At 37.3% G+C, this 24,458-nt stretch overlaps 1 protein-coding gene across 1 annotated transcript; it reads right to left on the reverse strand.

Moving 5' to 3' along the window:
- Nucleotides 1-999: 999 nt before the first annotated feature.
- Nucleotides 1,000-19,557, reverse strand: LOC126810231 (MAM and LDL-receptor class A domain-containing protein 2). The gene is made up of 18 exons (XM_050535208.2): nucleotides 19,239-19,557; nucleotides 14,795-14,914; nucleotides 13,865-13,975; nucleotides 12,851-12,979; nucleotides 12,444-12,578; nucleotides 12,001-12,131; nucleotides 11,446-11,530; nucleotides 9,867-9,977; nucleotides 9,013-9,141; nucleotides 8,529-8,663; nucleotides 8,129-8,259; nucleotides 7,538-7,622; nucleotides 6,823-6,933; nucleotides 5,587-5,715; nucleotides 4,388-4,522; nucleotides 3,937-4,067; nucleotides 3,351-3,435; nucleotides 1,000-2,621 (listed from the first exon to the last, which is right to left on the reverse strand). The coding sequence occupies exons 1-18, from the start codon at nucleotides 19,486-19,488 to the stop codon at nucleotides 2,614-2,616; spliced, it is 2,151 nt and encodes a 716-aa protein (XP_050391165.2). The 5' UTR covers nucleotides 19,489-19,557; the 3' UTR covers nucleotides 1,000-2,613.
- Between the last annotated feature and the right edge of the window lie 4,901 nt (nucleotides 19,558-24,458).

The following is a 24,458-nucleotide window of genomic DNA, read 5'->3' on the forward strand; positions in this document are numbered from 1 at the left end:
TGACCAATTTTCGGGGAATTTGTTTTGAAGGTGGTTTCTATATGACAAAAACCTGTTGAAGCGATTAAGCTTGGGTGCATCTCTCTAAAACGCTGGCGGAATCCGCTAGAGGACCAAATTCAAAATGTCTGCCAGATATGGCGGGAAAATATAAATTTATTTAATATAGGCTTCTGAGGTGTCTATTTGTATGTTTTAAGGGTCTCTGAAACGAAATATCATAATCAAAAATCCATCAGGCCACTAGTTTTGCCAATATGTTTGCAAGACTCCTCATCAGGTGGTAGCCGGCGAAAGGTTTTTTTCGTTTTATGCTTGACCATTTCCTTAAGTGATTAAGCTTGAGTGTCTCTGTCTAAAATGCTTGCGGAATCGGCTAGAGTGCCATATTTAAAGTAGCTAAGTCTCGAACTCAAATACCGTCCAAAATCTTCGACATTGAATACACGAATTATTTGTCGGTTTAAATCAACATTGATGTTGTGATCTTACCGGGACCGTCGTTTCGACCATTAGAAAATTATTTCTAAACCTTTTAAGAAAAGACCAAAACTGGCAAACGCGTTGTATTAATTTTCAGTAGTTGGCGGCAACTTCCATTGTACAAACTATTATTGTAAGTTGTAAAACAAGCTTAGAGCTGTACATGAGGCAGGGTATGATTAATCATTCTAACTATGAGTTGCACACGAGGCGGGGTATGTTTATTACTTCTACAGGGAGCCGTAGTGGCTCAGAGAGTAAGGCACTGGTTCGTTAACGAGGCAGATCCGTGTTCGATCCTAGTGTTTGCCGGGAAATTTCATCGGAATTTGACGACGTGGATCCCCATGGCAGTAGGACAGGATGGCGGGCCTGGCATGGGACAACGTATAATCCTTCGGATGGGTCGAAAAACTGGACTCCTGTAAACACATTGGCGTGCATGAATAGAATCCTTGTCAGTGCAGAGTATGTTTACTTCTTCTAACTTACACCTTATATTTTTTACAAATGGACATGCGTTCTTTTCATTGTGAGGTTTACTGTCAAATCTTGTTTACTTTTAACACGGGTAAAAGTGGCCAATTGAATTGTACAATCATATAGTCCAAATCATGCAATACACCAGTACATATTTTTAATATTATTTGTTTGCATTTAAGATAAGATGTTCTGTTACAAAACAAAATGAAATTGAATTAAATGGGTTAAACGTCAAGCGGGCTAATGAAAATTGGAGCTTTGTTACAGAAACAAAAGGTAGTTAATTTCTGCTTCTGGTGGCTAGTGTCAATAATAACAACAACTGTTTCATGAGAGAGATACAAAAAGAGATACAAATATTCTATTCTTACCAAAAGATATACCGAATTTTATAAGACAGAACTAACAAAATAACAACGAAATAACAACACGGTACATTTTATGGTGTCTTGTATTAAATGTAACAGAATCTGGAATAACGATATATTAATATTGTCTCTCAGTTGAAATACTCAACCACTTATTAAATCACGACCCAGGGTAGGGATAATATTTGCAGAATACAGTGTGAGCAGAATACAGTTTTAAAACTTGTATTATTTCCATTTCATGACAATTGCATTCGTGTAATACACCACAATATTACACTATATTATTAATTGTTACACTTTGCGATATTATTATATTACTGTCTGAGTCGTCATAACTAATAAACTAATTTTGTCCAGTATGAACCAACTTCTTTATTGTTGTAAAATATAATCCATTTTACATATAAATTTTCCAAAGCCCAAACATGAAAGCTTACTATGTCACTTATCAGTGTAGATCAGTTTGCACAAAGGGGATTACAACCCGTCAGGCCAATCTTTATTGTATTCCCATCTTATAATTGCTAGTAAGATTTATCTTTTGAAATATTTACGTTAATAAATTCTGTTCTATATGTCTTATAATAGCCCACTTACATATTGACCTTTTCTATGTAGCCCTTTAACCCGGAGGTTGAAAACATTGAATAATCAAAATTGAAGAGAATTTTGTAAATTATCCATGTATTAATACCCAAAGAGAATAGTGACGTTTAAATATATCAAAAAAACAGTGACTTCCCAGTATAATAATAATAATAATAACCCAAATAGCAAAGAGATTTCTCCATATAATAATAATAATAATAATAATAATAACCCAAATAACAAAGAGATTTCTCCATATAATAATAATAATAATAATAATAATAACCGAAAAACGAAGTAATTTCTTCATATTTCAAAATAACCCAAATAGCGAAGTGACTTCTCCATATAATAATAACCCAAATAACGAAGAGATTTCTCCATATAATAATAATAATAATAAATCAAATACCGAATGGATTTCTCCATACAATAATAATAATAATAATAATAATAATAAGAGCAAAAATAACCCAAATAGCCAAGCGATAATAATAATAATAATAATAACCCAAATAGCAAAGGGGCGTCTCCGTATAATAATAATAATAATGATACAAAATAAAGCAAATATGGAAGGGATTTCTCTATACATAATAACCAGAGTAGCAAAGTAATATCTCCATATGTATACAGAATCAGAATAGCGATGCAGACTATGTCGTTAACGCAGCCAATCTTCCCAAGGTTAAACTCCTGAAAAATACAAATACAATTTCATATACATCATCAATAGCGCATTCCATAACGTGCTATGATTTTATTATTCAGTTTGTTACATGGTTGCATTAGCCGGAAGTTGAAGAAAGCACACGTATATCAATACGATAAAACACGAAATAAGACAATTCAACATGATACAAATAATAAAAGTGATTGGAATAATAAATATAATCTAATACAACGATTCTTTATGTCACCTTCACGAGTACAGACGGTTGTGGACGGGACATATTTTCATTTGAAAAAATTAATTACAAAATGGAGACCGGTAAAATATAAAATACGAACTATTAAGAAAACGAAGAAAAAAATTGACAAATCTGATTTTAATCAAATTTGTTTACAATAATCACGCCATAAACAGAATTTCTGTGGTCAGTATAATATTCTAAATTTAATGTAATACGAGATGCTGTTTGTTGATATGTGTAGTTGGTAAGTGGTAATAAATTTAATTGAAAGCTTTATCGCAGGGGCGGACTGGGGACCATGAAACCCTGAGCCTGGCCCCGTTAGGGGCCCCACTTTAGGCTAGACATAGTGGTCTCTAGTCCGTGATGTATTAAATGTTTGGAAACTGACAGTAAATGGTTCTTTCTGGAGTACATTCTGGGTACCAAACCTCGAGAGACCGCTTTGCTACCCAACGTAAATTCCAGATGTAAAGATATACTTATATTTATAAATTTAATGAATAATTACCTGGACAGTCTCCCTGGACAAGTGTAACATCATCTATAGCTATATCTGATCTTATGTCAGATCCGCTAACTCCTTCAAATACAATCTACATAAAATACAATTTAATATTTCAAAGAATCGTAAATCTACGTATAATAGCAAATAAATTTGGGGAGCTATCAAAAGATTGACAGTTGTGTTCTGTAGCTCTGTTGTACTAATAACTACTTCTTCTATATGGAAGGGGGATAGAAATGGGGTTTAACGTCCACTCGGGACTAACATATTGTTCAATGTATGTCAACAATTCGCTTTAGTAGTGTGTGTGTGTGTGTGTGTGTGTGTGTGAGGGGGGGGGGGATATGGAGGATAGGCGATTCTACTCCTTGTCGCAAACAAGCGGGAATTCGACATCACAACACTTGACTCAATGACACGCGTTGATTCATTCGGCCACTAACCTTCATATATGGCTAAGTGGTCTTGGGTCCAAACATTAGCATGATCATCTTCGGTTGTCCATAAAGCATCACCCAATTCCGTCCGATATGTTTTGAACCTGGTCGAATATTCAGATCCTACGTGTGGAAGATGTATAGGAACTTACCGAATATGAAGATGGTATTTGTGAAAGATTTATATAGCCTTGTTTCCAAACATCCCCCATGTCACCAGCTCTTGTAAATACGGCATCCCCCAATCCCGCCTGATTTGTTTTGATATACACGTTGAGATCACCTGAAAATATCAGTTGTTGAAAGCATTTATTGAAGTCATGACCGGAAGACATATTGTTAGGATTGGAATACAGTGACAAAGGATGTTGTCATGCTGGGTCGGTGTTACAAATACAGAATAGATAATGTGACAGGCTGGTGTTACACAATGTATTAGTAGTACCCTGTCACTATAATCTCATAGTCGAACTAATATAAGATCTGGATATTGGATTTTAACCCAAAAATCAACTGTTCCGACAATCGGTCAGTCGTCATTTAAAAGTGAACAGATTCACAGTAATATCTGAAATGTGAATTCGTTTCTCGGTCCGTTCTTACCCATAGTGTTTCCATACATATGATACCAGAACGACAAACATTGTGTAGATGTAGGCTGGATAATTTCTGGACTCTCTATTCTCGCTTTATCATTTTCTACTTGGTTTGATGCTTCGATATATATGTATGATCCACCTGGAAGAGAATCAAACAAGAAGAATTTCATTTGTCAGGTTAGATTTAAAAGATAAGTATTTTATCTGAGTCGAGTCCTTTATTGCAGACAAGAAACCAATCTATGATATGGATTAGTATGGCTGCCATTAAAAGCAAATTTAAAAACATATAGTGATGAAGAACGATATTACAGTTGGCGTGCGTTTATTTAACATTGTATCTGATTTCTTCCAGCGTATGTTACCTTGCCTGTCTAACTATCCTTTTATTTAAGGCTGGGTCCCAGTGGCCGATGGACACAAAACGTATGCAAAAAGGACACAACAAACTTTCGGGGGTGGCTCCATCCGTTTTCATCCGCTCCAGAAATGGACAAAATTGACGAAAATTGCGAAAACAACGGAAAAGACCGAACGTGGTAAGTATGTAGCGGGGATGTTAAATGGGTGTTCATCGGAAGCCTAGCGGATGAAAGCGGATGGAAGTGGATGAGAGCTCCGAAGGGGTTAGGCAAACTCCAGACATCCTTCAATATACCAGATACATCCCAGATACAAACGCTTTGTCCGTTTTGAAAACTTTATATACGAGATGGATACGCTTACATCCTTTCCATTTCCGTGCTACTAACGATGTATAGACGTTCCATGTACCTTATCTTTTCTCCCTCTTTCCGTTTTCAGGTGGAGCAGATGTGAGTTGCGAGGATGCCGAGAGGATGCCGAGAGGATGCCGAGAGGATGCCGAGAGGATGCCGAGAGGATACAGTGGACGTTTAACGGATGGTAACGGACATGGAACGTTTGGTGCTCGTATAGGTCGCGCATTTACATCGTACACGACAGAAAGTTCATCCGTTATAAAAGTTTTGTGCAGCTCAAAACTTTTTGTGCTGATGAAATCAAAGTGAACGGATGCTCGATGGATAGAGCGTATGAAACACGTATGCAATGAGTACACAACGGATGCATGGCGTTTTCAAACGGAGGGCACGTTTTTCCCCCCGTTTTACATCCTCTTTGCATCCGTAAGTGCAGTGGGACCGGGCCTTTAGTAGCAGCCGTTAAAAAACAAAATCTTACCTCCTGTATGATCATTTGGTGGTCCTGTCCTTCCTGAATTTGTTGGGCCATTATTTCTTGTCCAATCAAAAATATCGTCGGACGACTGTTTCCATCCACAGTAACTTTCATCAAAATTACAATCAATCTCTATTAATTATTAATAAAAACATTATTTAATAGAAAATCATGACCATGTCACTGACTGCCATTCATATGTCTTTGTATGTACGTTCCTTCAAGATAGTGCCTTACCCAATTTAACTTCCCATTTATTGATACCTTGTAGTTCCCGGGGAATAGACTTTAAAAGATGGGCGAACTTTTAGATTTGATGGCCGATTGGTTATCATAAGGTCTGTCATTGAGTCAGCTGGCGTGCTTTCGATTCCCCGGTTGTACATGACAAGGAGCAGGGTCGCCTGTCCAATCTCGTGGGTTTTCTCCGGGTCATCCGGTTTCCTTCCACTGCTAAAGACCCCTACGAGCAAGCGAATTATTGAAATGAAATTGAACCATGTGTTAGTCCCGAAATGACCTAGTCTGTGTTGAATGGACGTTAAACCCGCCAGGGTTGAAGGAGGTACATAGTTGCTAGAGACAGGGGCTATAACTTATATATGTAGTATCCCAGTTGTGTTCATTTTGTATGTGTGGTGTATTCTGCTATATAAACAGAGGAAAGAGTATCGCAAAATATGAATGTTTATATACGCTCAAGAGAAATTAATTACGTAAACACCGACTGTGTTTTATAAATGTTACCTACCGCGCACGGCAATCATGAACTCCTTATTTTATGTACAGCACGTTTGAGAAATCAGCTATTCGTCGCTTATTGCAAACGCAGCAATTGGTTATCGAGATCTTTTCAAGCAATTATAGAATCGTTTGCGTCCGCTATGAAACTAAACGTCCAGGGAAACGAAACCACGCCAGTTGACTGAATGACAGACCTTATGATACAACAACGCGCACGCGCTAATTATTCGGCCATACCCCCACCCCCACCCCAGATGTAAATTGATAGAGACAAATAAAAAACACTAAAGTAAAGGTAAGTGAAACATATTCGCCAAGGGAGATAAATATTAAACGTATAGTTGTTTTGCGTTTTCAATTAAATGACAATATTAATCAAACGATCTTTGACGCGAATTGTTCATATATATGTTTTTTTTTCTAAAATAATAAATCAGACTCAATTTGGTATTTAAATGTGATTTTCTTTATACGAGGAAAGCAGAACCAACTTACTCTCGCAATAGATTCCTGGAAATGTAGGAGGACAGCTACAACTCACACCACCTTCTGATGGAACACACGTACCATTATTTAAACAGGGGTTGTCTACATCACAGAGATTTACTAAAATTAAATTTAAGAAACGAAAGTTGGCTTTATTAGATTAAAGTTTGCTTTCATACATGGTGCCACTGCTGATATATGGTCAGCACACGGCATGAACAGGCACACAAGAACACAAACAGGGGCGAACGTTTAGAGTTGTCCCATTTCAAAAGCGCTCCCCGCCAGGGTTGAAGGAGGTACAATATTTGGCGCTTTCTTGGGTACATTTTGGGTACCAAACCTCGGGAGACTGCTTTGCTAACCAACTTATCAAAAATAACCTAAATTCCAGACTACAAAGGGCCCCCAAAACTATAGGGATTTTAAAAACAGATATTTTTTACAGTGTATATGAGAACATTAACGTCTTTAGGGTACCAGTCTTCCTTCATCGTGTTTAGTATTCACAGTCATTTACAGTCAAATATAACGGAAAAGATAACTCTCCGTGTATTAACACCAACACTGTACTATATCGTGTTGGCAAGACGTTATGAATTTGAATATAATTTCATTGGGATCTTCTTCATCACCAAGACCGTTTCAAATTTGAACCAAATATGTAAAGAAGTCTGATGTAAAAATATATTGTATTATATTTATAAAATTAATGAATAATTACCTTGACATCCTCCCTCGACAAGTGTAACATCATCTATAGCTATATCTGATTCAACGTCCGATCCTCTAACTCCTTCAAATACAATCTACATAAAATACAATTTAATATTTCAAAGAATCGTAAAACCTTTAAGTTTTGGCATCTACATATAATAGGAAATAAATTTGAGGAGTTCAAATGACTGACATTCTTTTCTGTAGTTCTGTTATATTGACAGCTACTTCTTCTATATGGAAGAGAGATAGAAATTGGGTTTAACGTCCACTCGGGACTAACATATTGTTCAATGTATGTCAACAATTCGCTTTTAGTAGTGTGTGTGTTTGTGTGTGTGGGTGTGTGTGTGTGTGTGTGTGTGTGCGCGGGGGATATGGAGGATAGGCGATTCTACTCCTTGTCGCAAACAAGCAGGAATTCGACATCACACCACTTGACTCATTGACACGCCACCCAACCTTCATATATGGCTAAATGGTCTTGTGTCCAAACATCAGCATGATCATCTTCGCTTGTCCATAAAACATCACCCAATTCTGTCCGATATGTTTTGATACTTCAGATCCTACTTGTGGAAGATGTATAGGAACTTACCGAATATGCAGATGATATTTGTGAAACATTTACATAGCTTCGTTTCCAAACATTACCCTGGTCACCAGCTCTTGTAAATACGGCATCCCCCAATCCCGTCTGATTTGTTTTGATATACACGTTGAGATCACCTGAAAATATCAGTTGTTAAAATCATTTATTGAAGTCATGACCAGAAGAAGCATTGTTAGGATTGGAATACAGTGACAAAGGATGTTGTTATGGTGGGAAGGTGTTAAAAATACAGAATAGATAATAGTTATGTGATAGGCTGGTCAATATAATCCCATAATCGAAATATTATAAGAGCTGGATATTTGGTTTTAACCCCAAAATCAACTGTTCCGGCAATCGGTTAGTCGTCATTTAAAAATGTATTCGTTTCTCAACCCGTTCTTACCCATATCCTCTCCATACATATGATACCAGAACGACAAACATTGTGTAGATGTAGATTGGATAATTTCTGGACTCTCTATTCTCGCTTTATCATTTTCTACTTGGTTTGATGCTTCGATATATATGTATGATCCATCTGGAAGAGAATCAAACAAGAAGAATTTCATTTGTCTGGTTAGATTTAAAAGATAAGTCTTTTATCTGAGTCGAGTCCTTTATTGCAGACAAGAAACCAATCTATGATATAAATTCGTATGGCAGCCATTAAAAGCAAATTTAAAATATTATATTGTGATGAAGAGTGATATTACAGTTGGTGTGCCTTTATTTAACATTCTATCTGATTTCTTCCAGCATATGTTACCTTGCCTGTCTAACTATGCTTTTATTCAACTTTGAATCGGATTTCTTCCTGCACATGTATACGTCGCGATTTTTCGGTAATTCATCAATTTTAGCAGCCGTTAAAAAAAACAAAATCTTACTTCCTGTATGATCATTTGGTGGTCCTGTCCTTTCTGAATTTGTTGGGCCTTTATTTCTTGTCCAATCAAAAATATCGTCGGGCAACTGTTTCCACCCACAGTAACTTTCATCAAAATTACAATCAATCTCTATTAATTATTAATAAAAACATTATTTAATAGAAAATCATGAAATGTTACTGACTGCCATCCATATATCAGAGAAATTCAGACTTCGCAAGCCAAATGAATGCAAATTTATTTGTTCAATAACGTCCAACATCTAGAACTAAATATTTGAGCATTGTTTTGGAGTGTACATCCCTTCAAGATAGTGCCTTATCCAATTTAACTTCCCATTTATTCATACCTTGTATTTCCCGGGGAATAGCCTTTGACAGAGCCATGAACGTTTACGGCACAAGGAAATCATGAACTCCTTGCTTTATTTAAAGCACGTTTGAGAAATCAGCTATTTGTCGCTTTATTGCAATTGGTTATCGGGGTCTTTTCAAACAATTGTAGGATCGTTTGCGTCCGCTATGAAACGAAACGGGGAAACGAAACCACACCATTTGACTCAACGACAGATCTTATGATACAAGCGCTAACTATTCGCCTCCCCACCTCAACCCCCATATTAATTGACAGAGATAAAAAAACCCACTAAAGTAAAAGTAAGTGAAACATATTCGCCAAGGGAGATAAATATTCAATCTATAGTAGTTTTACGTTCTCAATTAAATGACAATATTAATCTTGCTATATTTGACGTGAATTGATCATATATATATCTCTAAAATTATAAATCCGAGACTCGATTTGGTATTTAAATGTGATTTCCTTTACACAAGAGCAAAGCAGAACCAACTTACTCTCGCAATAGATTCCTGGAAATGTAGGAGGACAGCTACAACTCACACCACCTTCTGATGGAACACACGTACCATTATTTAAACAGGGCTGGTTTACATCACAGAGATTTACTAAAATTAAATTTAAGAAATGAAAGTTGGCGTTATTAGATTAAAGTTTGCTTCCACACATGGTGCCACTGCTGATATATTGTCTGCACACGGCATGAACAGGCGCACAAGAACACAAACAGGGGCGAACGTTTAGAGTTGTCCCATTTCAAATGCGGTACAGAGTTGCTAGAGACAGGAGCTATAACTTATATATGTAATATCCCAGTTGTGTTCATTTTGTATGTGTGGTGTATTCTGCTATATAAACAGAGGAAAAAGTATAGCAAAATATGAATGTTTATATACGCTCAAGAGAAATTAATTACGTAAACAAATAAAATTATGTGAAAGAGAAATAAGTTTTTTTTAACACCGTCCTTGTTTTATAAATGTCACCTAGGGCGCAAGGAAATCATGAACTCCTTTCTTTATGTAAGGCACGTTTGAGAAATCAGCTATTCGTCGCTTATTGCAAACGCAGCAATTGGTTATCGGGATCTTTTCAAGCAATAATAGGATCATTTGTGTCCGCTATGAAACTAAACGTAAGGGGAAACAAAACCACACCAGTTGACTGAATGACAGACCTTATGATAAAACGCGTACGTGCTACCTTTTCGGCTATCAAACTTGACAAATCTGATTTTAATCAAACTGGTGTAAAATAATCACGCCATAAACATAATTTCTGTGGTCAGTATAATATTCTAAACTTAATGTAATACGAGATACGGTTTGTTGATATGTGTAGTTGGTAAGTGGTAAAAAATGGGATTGAGGGGCGGACTGGAGGCCAGAGAGCCCTGAGACTGGCCCCGTCAGGGGCCCCCACTTTAGGCGGGACCCGGTCTCTCTCCCGTGCTGTAGAAAATGTTTGGAAACTGACAGTAAATGGTGCTTTCTGGAGTACATTCTGGGTACCAAATCTCGAGAGACCGCTTTGCTAACCAACTTCTCAAAAATAACGTAAATTTCAGATGTAAAGATATATTGTATAATATTTATAAACTTAAAGGAGCTAAATCGCTAACATTTGGGACCTAGAAATTGACAAAAATGGGTCGCAACACATATAATACTGTAATATGAATGTATATAAACTGATTTACATTCAATGGTTTCGGTTTTTACTCCAATTTCAAATCAGTTATGTTCGGCGAAATAAGCCAGCAGTCTCAAGCGAGTGCAAATTTCTAGCGTCTGGTTATTCCAGTCAACATACGCCGTTTGATTTGGTGCAATGTGTCTAGCCTCGTCCCTCGAGTCTCTTGATACAACTAGGGCTGAAGCGCATCATGGTACACGATTCGTGTACCAATGGTAAAATGTTTATTTTGTCTTAAATATTGGATATCAAAAGCCCATATTTTTCCGGTAAGATCACAACATGAATGTTGATTTAATTTGACAAATAAATCGTGTTTTCAATGTTGAAGATTTTGGATGATATTGAGTTAGAGACTTAGCTACTTTAATGAATAATTACCTTGACATACTCCCTCAACAAATGTAATATCATCTAGAGCTATATCTGATTTAATGTCAGATCCTCTAATTCCTTCAAATACAATCTACATAAAATACAATTTAATATTTCAAAGAATCGTAAAACTTTTAAGTTTTGACATCTACATTTACTAGGAAATAAATTTGAGGAGTTCAAATGGCTGACTTTTTTTCCTGTAGGTCTGTTGTATTAGTAGCTACTTAATATATATGGGGGAGAGATAGAAATTGGGTTTAACGTCCACTCGGGACTAACATATTGTTCAATGTATGTGGCGAAGGGGGTGGGGTGGAGGACAGGCGATTCTACTCCATGTCGCCAACAAGTTGAACTTCGACATCACAACATTTGACTCAATGAATGGCGTTAAATCAGTCTGCCAACCAACCATCATATAATGCTAAATGGACTTGTGTCCAAACATTAGCATGATCATCTTCACTTGTCCATAAAACATCACCCAATTCCGTCCGATATCTTTTGAACCTGGTCGAATATTCAGATCCTACGTGTGGAAGATGAATAGGAACTTACCGAATATAAAAATGGTATCTGTGAAAGATTTACATAGCCTCGTTTCCAAACATTACCCTGGTTACCACCTCTTGTCCATACGGCATCCCCCAATCCTGTCTGATTTGTTTTGATATACACGTTGAGATCACCTGAAGATATTGAAAATTATAGTTGTTTAAAGCATTTATTGAAGTCATGACCGGAAGACATATTGTTAGGATTCGAATACAGTGATCGACAAACGGTGTTGTTATGATGGGTCGGTGTCAAAAATACAGAATAGATAATGTGACAGGCTGGAGTTACACCATGTATTAGTAGTCCCTGTCACTATAATCCCATAGTCGAACTGGATTATAACCAAAAATCAACTGTTCCGACAATCGGTCAGTCGTGATCTTAAAGTGAACAGATTCACAGTAATATCTGAAATGTGAATTCGTTTCTCGGTCCGTTCTTACCCATATCTTTTCCAAACATATGATACCAGAACGACAAACATTGTGTAGCTGTAGATTGGATAATTTCTGGACTCTCTATCATCCCTGTCTGATTTGGGTGTCCCACGGATGCTTCGATATATATGTATGATCCATCTGGAAAATAATCAAACAAGAAGAATTTCATTTGTCAGGTTAGATTTAAAAGATAAGTCTTTTATCTGAGTCGAGTCCTTTATTGCAGACAAGAAACCAATCCATGATATAGATTCGTATGGCAGCCATTAAAAAAATATTTGTAATGAAAAGTAGTATTGCAGATGGTGTGCGTTTATTTAACATTGCATCAGATTCCTTCCAGCACGTGCACACTTCGCTTTTTTCGGTAATTCCTCATTTTTAGCAGCCGTTAAAAAACAAAATCTTACCGCCTGTGTGATCATTTTGTGGTCCTGTGTTCTCTGTAGGTGTTTGGCCTTTGCGTCTTATCCAATAAAGAGAATTGTCCCACGACTGTTTCCATGTACAGTAATTCTCGTCAAAATTACAATCAATCTCTATCAATTATTAATAAAAACTTTACTTAATAGAAAATCTTGACCATGTCACTGACTCCTATTCATTTATCAGAGAAACTAATACTTTGCAAGCTAAACGAATGTAATTGTAATATCCCAGTTGTTTTCGGTTTTTTAAATGTGTGTTGTATTCTACTATATAAACACGTATTGGATCAACGCGGTTTACCTTGACCTTAGTATTAAAGAAATACAAAAGGTGAAGATCTTATTGATGTTGAAAGTATAGTCAAAGATTTTGAAAAATGCGATAGGAATCGTTAGTGTTACAAGTTATTATTGGCGTTCATAACCAGAATGGTAGTGTCGCGCCGAATTATAGTCTTACATAAACGATTTGTTGGGACCCGAAACACATCATGAACTCCTTGTTCTATGTAAAGCACGTTTGAGATATCAGCCATTTGTCGCTTCTTGCAAACAAAGCAATTGCTGATCGGCATCCCTTCATCTCTTCAAGCAATTATAGGATCGTTTGCATCCGCTATGACTTAGTTCCTGTGACACCCTTCCCGCCATGCTGTTTTTAAAATATAATTTAGATTCCTTGTTTTGTTTTAAATTTAACCGTATCTAATAATGAATGATTTAATCGTTTTATTCAGTGGGTTCGACAAGGTTTAATTCAATCCACGAATGTAAATTGATAGAGAAAAATAAAATAAGTGAAACATATTCGCCAAGGGAGATAAATATTAAATCTATAGTAGTTTTACGTTCTCAATTAAATGACAATATTAATCTAGCTATATTTGACGTGAATTTTTCATATATATGTTTTTCGAAAATAATAAATCAGAGACTCCGTTTTGTATTTAAATGTGATTTTCTTTATATGAGAGTAAAGCAGAAGAACCAACTTACTCTCGCAATAGATTCCTGGAAATGTAGGAGGACAGCTACAACTCACACCACCTTCTGATGGAACACACGTGCCACTATTTAAACAGGGGTTGTCTACATCACAGAGATTTACTGAAATTAAATTTAAGAAACGTATGTTGGCGTTATTTAATTAAAGTTTGCTTTCATACATGGTAACATTGCTCCACAAAATAAACATGGTAGTTCGACTAGGTATAACAATTCTCTTTTTCTTTTTGTCTGTTCACCCCGTTTGCATGTTATTTGTTGGTAATAGCATCGCAGAAAGGGGTTTAAAGTCATCTGAACACAAATGAGGTCATTTCGGGACTAATGTATGTTTCAATTTCATTGTAACAAGTCGCTGGCGCATAGGGGTCTTTAGCAGTAGGTGGAAACCGGAGGACCCGGAGAAAATCCACGAGGTTGAACAGCCGACCCTACTCCTTGTCACATACAACCAGGTCAGTTGACTCAATGACAGGCCAAAAGGAAAGCCAAAAGATCGATACCTTCTCTTGCTTTAATTCAGATTGAATGCAATCTGGGCGATTATTTAACATTGGTTATTTGATTTTGTTTTCTGCATTAACTTTCAAATACCAATCTAAGTACATTAACGTTGATATAATTAAACCTTGAGAAATTTGATATTTTCCGAAAAATACAAATCAGACGTAAGTAATTAATATTCTTAAATCATTTGGTAAAGGCTATAAATATAGCTGGCTGTTATGTATAGGATGGATATAAACACATTCTGATCACCGTAACTAATTCATTAGATATATCACACACACTGACCATTACAGCTACTTACCGCAGCTTGCAGATGGGGTACCGGATCTTCAGTTTTTCTTAATGCCAGATTGGCATACTAACTGAATTAAACAACAATACTGGTTAATATTAGTTAATAAGAGTACATACCTTTACAGCATTTCGGGCAGAAGTTTTCTCCTTTTATTGCACAAGTATCAAATTCCATTGGCGTGAAAAATCCATTACAAGTCTTAACAATTTTGTCTCCATTCTTTGTTACAATATAAGCTACAAAAATAACCATTTGGATAGAACCGAATCCAACCATTTTAAAAGCAATATAATTACACTAGTTTGTATGTTTAAAACTGTATATATTGAACAGAATTCAACCATTTTTATGTTTAAAACTATATGTATAGAATGGGATTCCACTATTCATCTTCATGTTAATGAAATTTCAACATGCATGAACCTACTTTTTAAAGATGCTTTTTGAACTATGAATATGCTGACATATTGTGTTAAAACTGTGTTAAAACTGTTGTGTTACGTTATATTTACTTGAATTGTAAAGAGCGGCCTGAACCAGCTTATTAGCTGGAACACCCGACCCATATACAAATCGAGTAGTAGTAGCAGTAGTATCCATCCATATTTAGCTGCATTTAAAAGACCGTCAGGAGGTAAGATGAAAATAGAAAACCAGTTTAAATTAGCGGCTTTCTGACAGGATACACCCACATTTTGCAAGAGGTGGATAGAGGACAAGCTAAACAAAAAGTGATTTATAAACATGCATTTCAAGTTTCATCAAAATCGGGTGAAAATTGTGACCTCTAGAGAGTCCACAACTTTGATATACCATATTTTTACACTATTAGCGTACGAGCGGCGGCCATTTTGTCCGGCAGTTTTGGTCCGTTTTTCATGAAATTTGGATAAAAATTGTTAGCTCTAGAGGGAACACAAGGTTAAAACGCAATTTTTCATACGAGCAAGGGCCACAATTCAGGAAGTTACGATCCGATATGCGCAAATATCGACAGGAACCAATATCTTAGATTTATAAACATGTATTTTAAGTTTAATCAAAATTGGATCAAAATTGTGAGCTCTAGAGGGTCCACAACCTTGATGACATATTTTTACACTGTTTGCGTTCGAGGGGCGGCCATTTTTTCCGGCAGTTTTGGTCCGATTTTCACGGAATTCGAACTCAACCATCATTAAGGTGCAACGGTGATATATTCAAACGTTTTTTTTAATCGGAATAAAATTGTGGCCTCCATAGGGTCCACAAGCTAAAAATCGTGATTTTTCGTACAGTCATGGGCCATAATTCAGGAAGTTACGGTCCGATATGCACGAATACCGAAAGGAACTAAGATCTTTGGGTTATAAAATTACATTTCAAATTGCAACAAAATCAGATAATCATTGTGATCTCTATAGGGTCCACAAGCTAAACACGCGATTTTTTTCGTACAATCAGGAGCCATAATCCATGAAGTTACGGTCCGATACATGCAAATATCGAAAGAACCCGAGATTTTAGGGAGATAAACCTATATTTCAAGTTTCGTTGAAATGGGATAAAAATTGTGACCTGTAGAGTGCCCACAAACAATAGTGGACGGACGGACGTCCGGACGTCCAGACGGACAGGTAAAAATAATAATCAAAGTTTGAATAAATAAATAAAATAAATAAAATTAGATCTGCCAGGAATATATGAAAGGCGAAATTCGGAATTTTGAAATAGTCAAACATCAAAACTTGAACCCCCGATCCCGGCTATCCAGAAATGTATTCATTCCGGAAATAGGAAGGCTATTCTTCAATCTAAGGCCTATTATGTTCATTTTTATCTCCGTTAACGTGGATTTTTACTTTCTTCATATTCATTTCAAAATGGTGACTAATAGTTGACCGAAATCAACATTCTGCTCCGATAAATTTTTAGGATTCAGAAAATGTAACTCCCATGTCTATAAGTAAAATATCGCAAAAGCCTTTTTTCACGTTTTAAGATTGTGGCACTTCCGGTTCGATCGACAAGCTCCATATTTTGTGTACCCATTATTAATTTCTTAGCTAGTACCGAAAAAAAAATTCAAGGCAGTCTGACTTATATTTTGCCGATTTTTTTTTAAACTTTGATCCTTAATTCCTCCAAGGTGAGATAAGTTAGAACATTTCTAGTGACATCTTTCAAGTCGCATCAATAAGATTTATTTAATTTTCAAATATCATGAAAATCGTGCAACTATTAAGGAAGTTCTCAAGTTGGTCTAAACTTCCGGATCGAACTACCAGCGACGAATTTTTGAAATTCGAAAATTGCAGGTGAAAATGATTTTTTTTTCAGGGCATTGATTGATATAGTACATTTTAATAATGAAGAGAATGAAATATGAAATGACTGTAATATGACAAGGAGCAAAGAGGGTTTGGCGTTGGGTTTGTTTTGCCAAATTTACAGACAAAATATTAACAAAAAAGTGGGTGTGACACTTCCCCAGGGGGTCGGGGCAAGCACCAAAATAAATAGTTGCTGTCTTTAAAGGTGTAAGGAATTAATATGCAAAATTCAAAGATGATCCATTCAGAATTGCAGCCTGTGGACGATAAATACAAAAATTGGGTGTGGCTCTGTCCCTGGGGGTTGGATATGGAACAATATTGAAATGATTGATATGCTGAATTTGAACAAAATCTGTTAATTATTGCAACCTGTAGAGTATTTACCGATAAAAACTAACAAAAAAGTGGGTGATCGGGACATGCACCAAAATAAATAGTTGCTATCCTTACATTATAAGGAATAAATATGCCAAGTTCGAAGATGATCTATTTAGAATTCCAGCCCGTAGACAAAAAAAAAAAAAAAAATCACACAAAAAATCAATTGGGCGTGGCTCTGCCCTGGAGGTTGGACATGGACCAATATATATAGGTACAACCCTATGCTGGGTCATTCCGAATTGAATTCAAATTTATTAATAATTGCAACCTGTATATCATTTACAAACACAATATGAACAAAAAGTGGGTGTGACACTGTCGAAAGGGCGGGGGGGGGGGCGAGAAGGTGTTCGTGCACCAACATCAATAGTTGCCGTCCTTACGGTATAAGGAATAAGTATACCAAGTTCCAAGATAATCCATCCAGAATTGTGGCCTTCGGGTGTTAAAGTCAAAAATCGGGCGTTGCTCTGACCCTGGGGGTCGGGGCATTCATTAAATTCAATAGTTGAAGCCCTTAGGCTATAAGGAATACATATTCCAAGTACCAAGTTGATCCATTCAGAATTGCGGCCTGTAAACGATAAACACAAAATTTTGGCGTGGCTCTGCCCTTGGGGGGCGGGAAATGCAATTGTCGTCCTATAAGGAATACATATCCGACGTTCAATTACGATCCAATAAGAATCGTGGTCTGTAGGCAACACACAGAGAAAAAAAGATAAAATGGGTGTGGCTCTGCCCCTAGGGGTTGGGTAATCATCAAAAAACAATAGGGGTCATCCTTAGGTATATGGAATAGGTATGCAAGGTTTCAAACGGATCTGTTAACACATGACACACAAACATTGGGCGTGGCTCTGTCCCAGGGGGTCGGGCATGCACGAAAAATAATAGGGGTCAGTTTTATAGTATAAGGAATAAGTATAAAAAAGTTTTCAGAACGATCGATTAAGCATTGTGGGCTGTAAGTGACACACAGAAACACGCAAAGCAAATGGGCGTGGCTCTGCCCCTGGGGGTTGGGCATTCACCACAAACAATAGGGATGTTTCTTTGGATAGAAGGAATAAGTATGCAAAGTTTCGTTAAGAAATGCGGTCTGTAGATGACAAACAAATAAATACAAGAAATGGGCGTGGCTCTGCCACTGGGGGTCGGGCATACACACCAAAAACAACAGGAATCATCCTTAGGGTATAAGAAATTCATATGAAAATTTTTCAAGACAATCGATTAAAAACATGGGCATGGCTCTGTCCCTGGGGGTTGGACATGCACCCCAAACGATAGGAATGTTGCTTAGGTCCAATTTCTTGTGGAACTCTTGTGGTGAAAAACACCACAGACCCAAACACTATATGAAAATTATTTTAAGTCGAACATTTTGTGGAATGTGGTATCACACAGGCACATAGGGAGGTATGAGAAGAAATTTTGGAAAAACCCAAAACACTGTATCAAAATCTTGTGGAATGTGGTACCACACAGGCATATAAGAAGAAATTTTGGGAAAAAAAATCCAATATCTTGTGGAACTTTTGTGGTGAAAAACTCCACAGAATCAAAACACCCTATGAATATTATTTTAAGTCGAAAAACTTGTGGAATGTATTTGTTTTCAGAAACCCAATATCTTGTGGAACTCTTGTGGTGAAAAGTTGCACCCAAATGCCCCAAAACCTTACCATAAATGTAGAAAATGTCTGAGATATACGATTTATGGGAAAATAACAAAAAAAAAAAAAAAAATAATCATAACAGAAACAAAAAGTTTGCATATGTAATATGAAAACTTAATAAATAAAATAAATTTAAACATAAAGACACTTTAAACAAACAACCAAACAAATAAATTACGAACCCGTTTTCAATGCATCGCTGTCACTGCAGCATTTTCGGTTCAGCCGCTTGATGTTGACAAATTGCTTAAACTGATCGTAGAAAAGGCAAATGCCTCTCCGTTTTATCACATCACAGGTTGTATGAATTGATGGCTTTGAATGTCGACGAATGTTATACCGTGATTGCCTTGAATGTCGACGAATTTTATACCGATGTCCCCAGATGGCTGTCACAGTGATCATGAAGAAAACTAGTATTAGCGCCCGCATGTTGAAATCTGCGATAAACCTTGTTGTTAATGTTGAAATCAAGAGTTGAACTGATATCGATGAGGAGACACTCTACTAGTTATCCTTTACAAAGTAGGTGACGTCAATTCTTTTGACCAATCAAATGACAGTTTATACATTATTAGTAAGTAAGCAGTCAACAATGGCTATTTTATCTACAAGTTTTCACGCTAAAATATACTAATATTGATTATTTCACATTTAAAGCAGAATAAAAATTGAAATATACTCAACAGTCAAACAAAAACAACCCAAAACGTCAGTACGATTTCAAATTCAGAAAGGCACTTTAATCAAATCACTTTAGAAAACGATTTACTACATGGATCAAAGCAATTTTTTGTGAACAGTATTAACTCCAATTCCAAGACAGCGTCTGTACATGGAGTGGACCAGACGATTGATACACGCCATTGGCACCTGGAACCACACTCTCAGAAAAGCCTGGCGCATTCCATCGGCTGTGTTGTGTTATTATGCCTCCTCTGAATTTCATCCCAAAAATGTTCAATCGGGTTTAAGTCCGGACTAAGGGCTAGCCAGTGCATAACGTTGACACCGTTCTGCTGTAGAAAGTCCCGAGTAACCTTGGCGGTGTGGGCACGGGTGTTGTCATGTTGATAAGCGTTGTTTCGAAGACGTTCGAAATGTGGTATGACATGGGTTCTGAGAGATTGATCGATATAGCGCACTTTGGAACACTTTGGAACACCACAGGACCCACTCTCTGGTTCAGGCCGATTCCACCCCAAACCATTGTGCTTGGACCTCCCCATGAGTCTCGTTCTGGTCCTGCCATCTGCTGTTGATACGCAATACCGACTCTCATCTGTAAACAGAACAGTTCTCCATTGCCTGTGTCGCCAGTTCTGGTGTTCCCACTGTCTGACGTGCTGTCTCAGATGCCTGTGTAAAGGGATTCTGCACGTGCTGTCGCACAACATGGCGGTATTGTCGCCTTGTGATAACCCTTGTTCTACAAGTCCGGGAGCGATTATTTGTGGTGTTGGTGGCCCGAAAGCGTTGCTGAAGCCTGTAAATGGTCTGATTGGCAGCGCCTTGGGCAGTGTGGCCAGCGCCGAATCTTCCAAGCGCCTGGTTCCTCTGAGCTGTTGTAAGTCGTGGCATGCTGCTCACGTTGTAGTGTGAATGATTCAACTAGATATGGGGGTGCATTTTATAGGGCTGGTCCCGTTGAACAGCACGTGCTGCATGAGTTACATGAAAATCATGGAGAACACATTGCCATCTCAGAAGTCAGATTGCGTTTTTGAGAACATTTTCAATTCTGTGTTTGGGAAGGAGCCTTATTGCTCAGGAACAGTTGGAGACGTGGTCACAGATATACAATTAAAACATTTGGCAAGTTTTATGCAATGCGTCTATTCAGAGTAACATACCAACCTGAATTTGTTTTTCTGCTTAGTATATTATACATAAAGGTATCTAAAACGAACGAACGTAATAGGAGAATAAGTTCAGAGTATGATTTAAAAGCGGGAAAACATACCATGTTAATACTTTTAGATTCTTTGAATCGGATCTGTATGAGAACACTGGTTTTTAACTTCATATGATACTTTAATTGTTCTTCAGACATATCATGTACAAAACTTAAGACTCCGTAATTAGCATTTGTTGAGGGGGTCATAGTCCTAGCTTGGCTTGACTTGACACCCTTGGGTGCCAACTCCCAACTAACTTACACGGGCCCTGTCCGATCTTAACTCAATTGCCATCGCCTTCACTCCCGAACTCCTTTGGATTCCTGCTTATAACCACACTTCTAGACAAAGGATGACTCATAACGCAGGCCAGGGCGAGTAACTAATGACTTCCACGATCTGCAATTCTCGTAGACGGTGCGGACACAGTTGATGTCTATTTCTAATCCAAACTTCCAACAGTGACAACTCTGTTTAGAATAAAGTAATTTGACTGAAATTTTCAATATTTTCTTTTTTTATCTTCTATTTTTGCATTATCATAGTAAGAGTGGTCAACTCTTTATTAAACTCTTAACTAATGTATCTTTAATGCCAATGAAAACTTATTACTAAATTGTGTGTTATATGTGTTTAAGGGTGCTAGCGCGTGCCCCTGGGGGGTCCGGGATGCTCCAAAACAATAAGGATCATCCTTAGGGTATAAGCAATAAGTATGTAAATTTTCAAGATGATCAGCAGAACCACACACACACACACACACACACCATCACAAACACACGCGGAAGAAATGCGGACACGCGGGAGTTTGCAAATAATTGGGGAAACACGACAGACCGAATCCCTATGCTAGTTACGCCTAACCGAGGACACACATGGTATAAGATGGGAACGCCGCCAAACGAGGTCATTTGCTCTATACTACCATACTGTGGACTTGACACTTATTGTGGTCTTTAACCTGTAAATAACTACGTTCTTGTCCCCCCCCCCCCCCTTTGACCACACATGAGAAAAAATACAATATAACTGATCTTTAACCTGCAAATAACTACGTTTTTGTCCCCCCCCCCACCTTTGACCACACATGGGAAAAAATATAATATAACTGTTTAAAATTGATGTATGGCACAGTATCGCGATACAGCAGTCATTTATTAATGTGATCATCCGAGGACGCATATTATGTTTTAATACCGACAATTGGGGACTTTGTGTATGGTGAACACCAACAACCGAGTACACACACACTCACATCCGAGGACGTTACAAGTGTATATTAATAATATAAATTGAGTGGGTTCAACATTCTATATCCGAGAACAGACAACCTTTGACTGCATGATCAGCCCACCTTAAAGAACATTTTTTATTGATTCAGCCACTTAAAACTTTTAATTTTCTAAACCAGTTTGACTGAGGTCGTACAGACTGTATGTGAACAATCGAGGATTTTTGTTCTTGACACTTATTGTGGTCTTTAACCCGTAAATAACTACGTTTTTGTTCTCCCTTTGACCAAACATGGGACAAAAGACAACATAACCGTTATAATTGATTTGCGGTGCAATATCGCGATAGGAGAGGGTTTTTTTTATTAACGTGACCAACCGAGGACGTACATTATGTTTTAATACGGACAAATGGGGACTTTGTGTATGGTGAACACCAACAACCGAGTACACACACACTCACATCCGAGGATTTTTTAAGTGTATATCAACAATATAAATTGTGTGGGTTCAACATTCTATATCAAAAAACAGGCCCCCTTTGTCCACAGGAGTAGCTCATTGAAAGATTTTTTTTTTATTGATTCAACCACTGAAACTTCTAATTTTCGGAACCAATATAAGTGAGGTCTTTCAGTCTGTATGTGAACAATCGATGACTCGCACACAATCGAATACATGAAAAAATTATTTATGGGAATCTGGATCTCTAATATGTAATCCCAAAATTTACATTGCGGCAGTAACATAATTCATCAGCAGCATCACCATTAACATTATCATCGTCATTATCAGTTTGTAATGGTCTGAACATGCAGCTTGATTCGTTGTATATTAGACGAACATTGATTATTGTGTTTTGGATTTAAAAGACATTTATCAGCAGTAATGTGAATAGTTAAAAAAAGTTTAATCTCGATTGTTATATAATTTTCGAATCGATTATAGAATAGGCAATTGGTTTATATTTGAATAAAATGGAGATTATGGAGGTAGTTTATATTTTAATAAAATAGGGATTATAAAATATCTTTTGTATGTTAGGTACACAGATTGTTCATAAAAGCATAACTTTATGGATTAACTTATTCCTATTGTCCGTGTACACATTGGCGTGCACGTAAAAGATCCCTTGGCAGTTGGAATTCGATATAAGAGTAGGCCGTAGTGCCGCTGCCCGGGCAAAATTTCCCTCATAGCACACTGTATGGCGTATGCCCGTCTTCATTAGCCCAGGTTAGGAGCAGAACAGTAGGACGTTAAACCCCATTTCATTTCATTTCATTTCATTTCATTTATTCCTATTGTATTACACGAAACGATTTAATACTCTTACTTCAACACGTACTGAGTTCTACAAATCATGCTACACGCATTGTGACTAAAGCTAGAAGTCGACATCTTGAAAAGTCCAGCTAATTAAGATATTAAGTTAATATCTTAAAATAAAACCGTTTAAGATATTAACTTCAGCTTTTAAACTACTAATATTTTCAAATTTCAACTTGAATTTAATCTTTTCAGAAATTAACCTAAACTTTTAAGATATGCACGATACATATTTATAGGGTATAGTTATTTCCAAAAACAATATGGCAAATTTGATATACTACCGATGGAAATTGACGATCCCCGGTAGGCGCCGGGAACAGGTTCCCCGGTGTGCAGGGGAAGCTTCGGGCTCGTCGTGAGCCATGTGGAACCTTCAAGCTTGCATTGAATTTTTTTTCCGATGTCTTCCCGACGTTTCCATGGGGAAGCTCCGAAGATGTTTCCCTGAAGCAGTGAAGCATCAGCGAAATATTTTGCTTCAAATATCCTCAAAGGTTCCCTGATAAGTCAGCAAGACACCGCCGGTGCTTCAGTGATGCCTCGGGGAAGTCATAATAAACCATCGGGAGGCCTCTAGATAACTGCGAAAAAATGCCAGTGCTTGTGTTGATGTTTTCCCGACGGGGATGCTTCCCTGAAGCTTCCGCGAAATTCTTTTTCCCCCGAGGCATCCCCGATTTAAGTATCCTCAAAGGCCCCCTGATACTTCAGCAAGACATCGCCGATGCTTCGGTGATGCCCCGGCCTGTTTTCATAACAATGCAAACATTGAAACTTTTCGCAGTCCCCCCCCCCAGGAGCTCCCCGAGGTACATCAATTTCTATCTGTAGTACATCCGCAAGGCAAAAATTGCCCAGTGGTACCTACACCTAAGACAATTGTAACTATAGCTTAAAAAGCCCTAACAAGTGTCACTACTTGAAATTACGCGACTGATTA

The sequence above is a fragment of the Patella vulgata genome, chromosome 2, assembly GCF_932274485.2.
Source record: "Patella vulgata chromosome 2, xgPatVulg1.2, whole genome shotgun sequence".
In the NCBI taxonomy this organism is placed as follows: Eukaryota; Metazoa; Mollusca; class Gastropoda; family Patellidae; genus Patella; species Patella vulgata.

Bases quoted from the DNA above. Each gene is read 5' to 3' on its own strand.
- LOC126810231 (XM_050535208.2), bottom strand. From the start codon at position 19,488: ATGCGGGCGCTAATACTAGTTTTCTTCATGATCACTGTGACAGCCATC. The intron at 9,142-9,866 runs GTAAGTTGGTTC...AATAATTAATAG, and splicing joins TCCAGGAATCTATTGCGAGA to AGATTGATTGTAATTTTGAT. The intron at 5,716-6,822 runs GTAAGTTGGTTC...AATAATTAATAG, and splicing joins TCCAGGAATCTATTGCGAGA to AGATTGATTGTAATTTTGAT.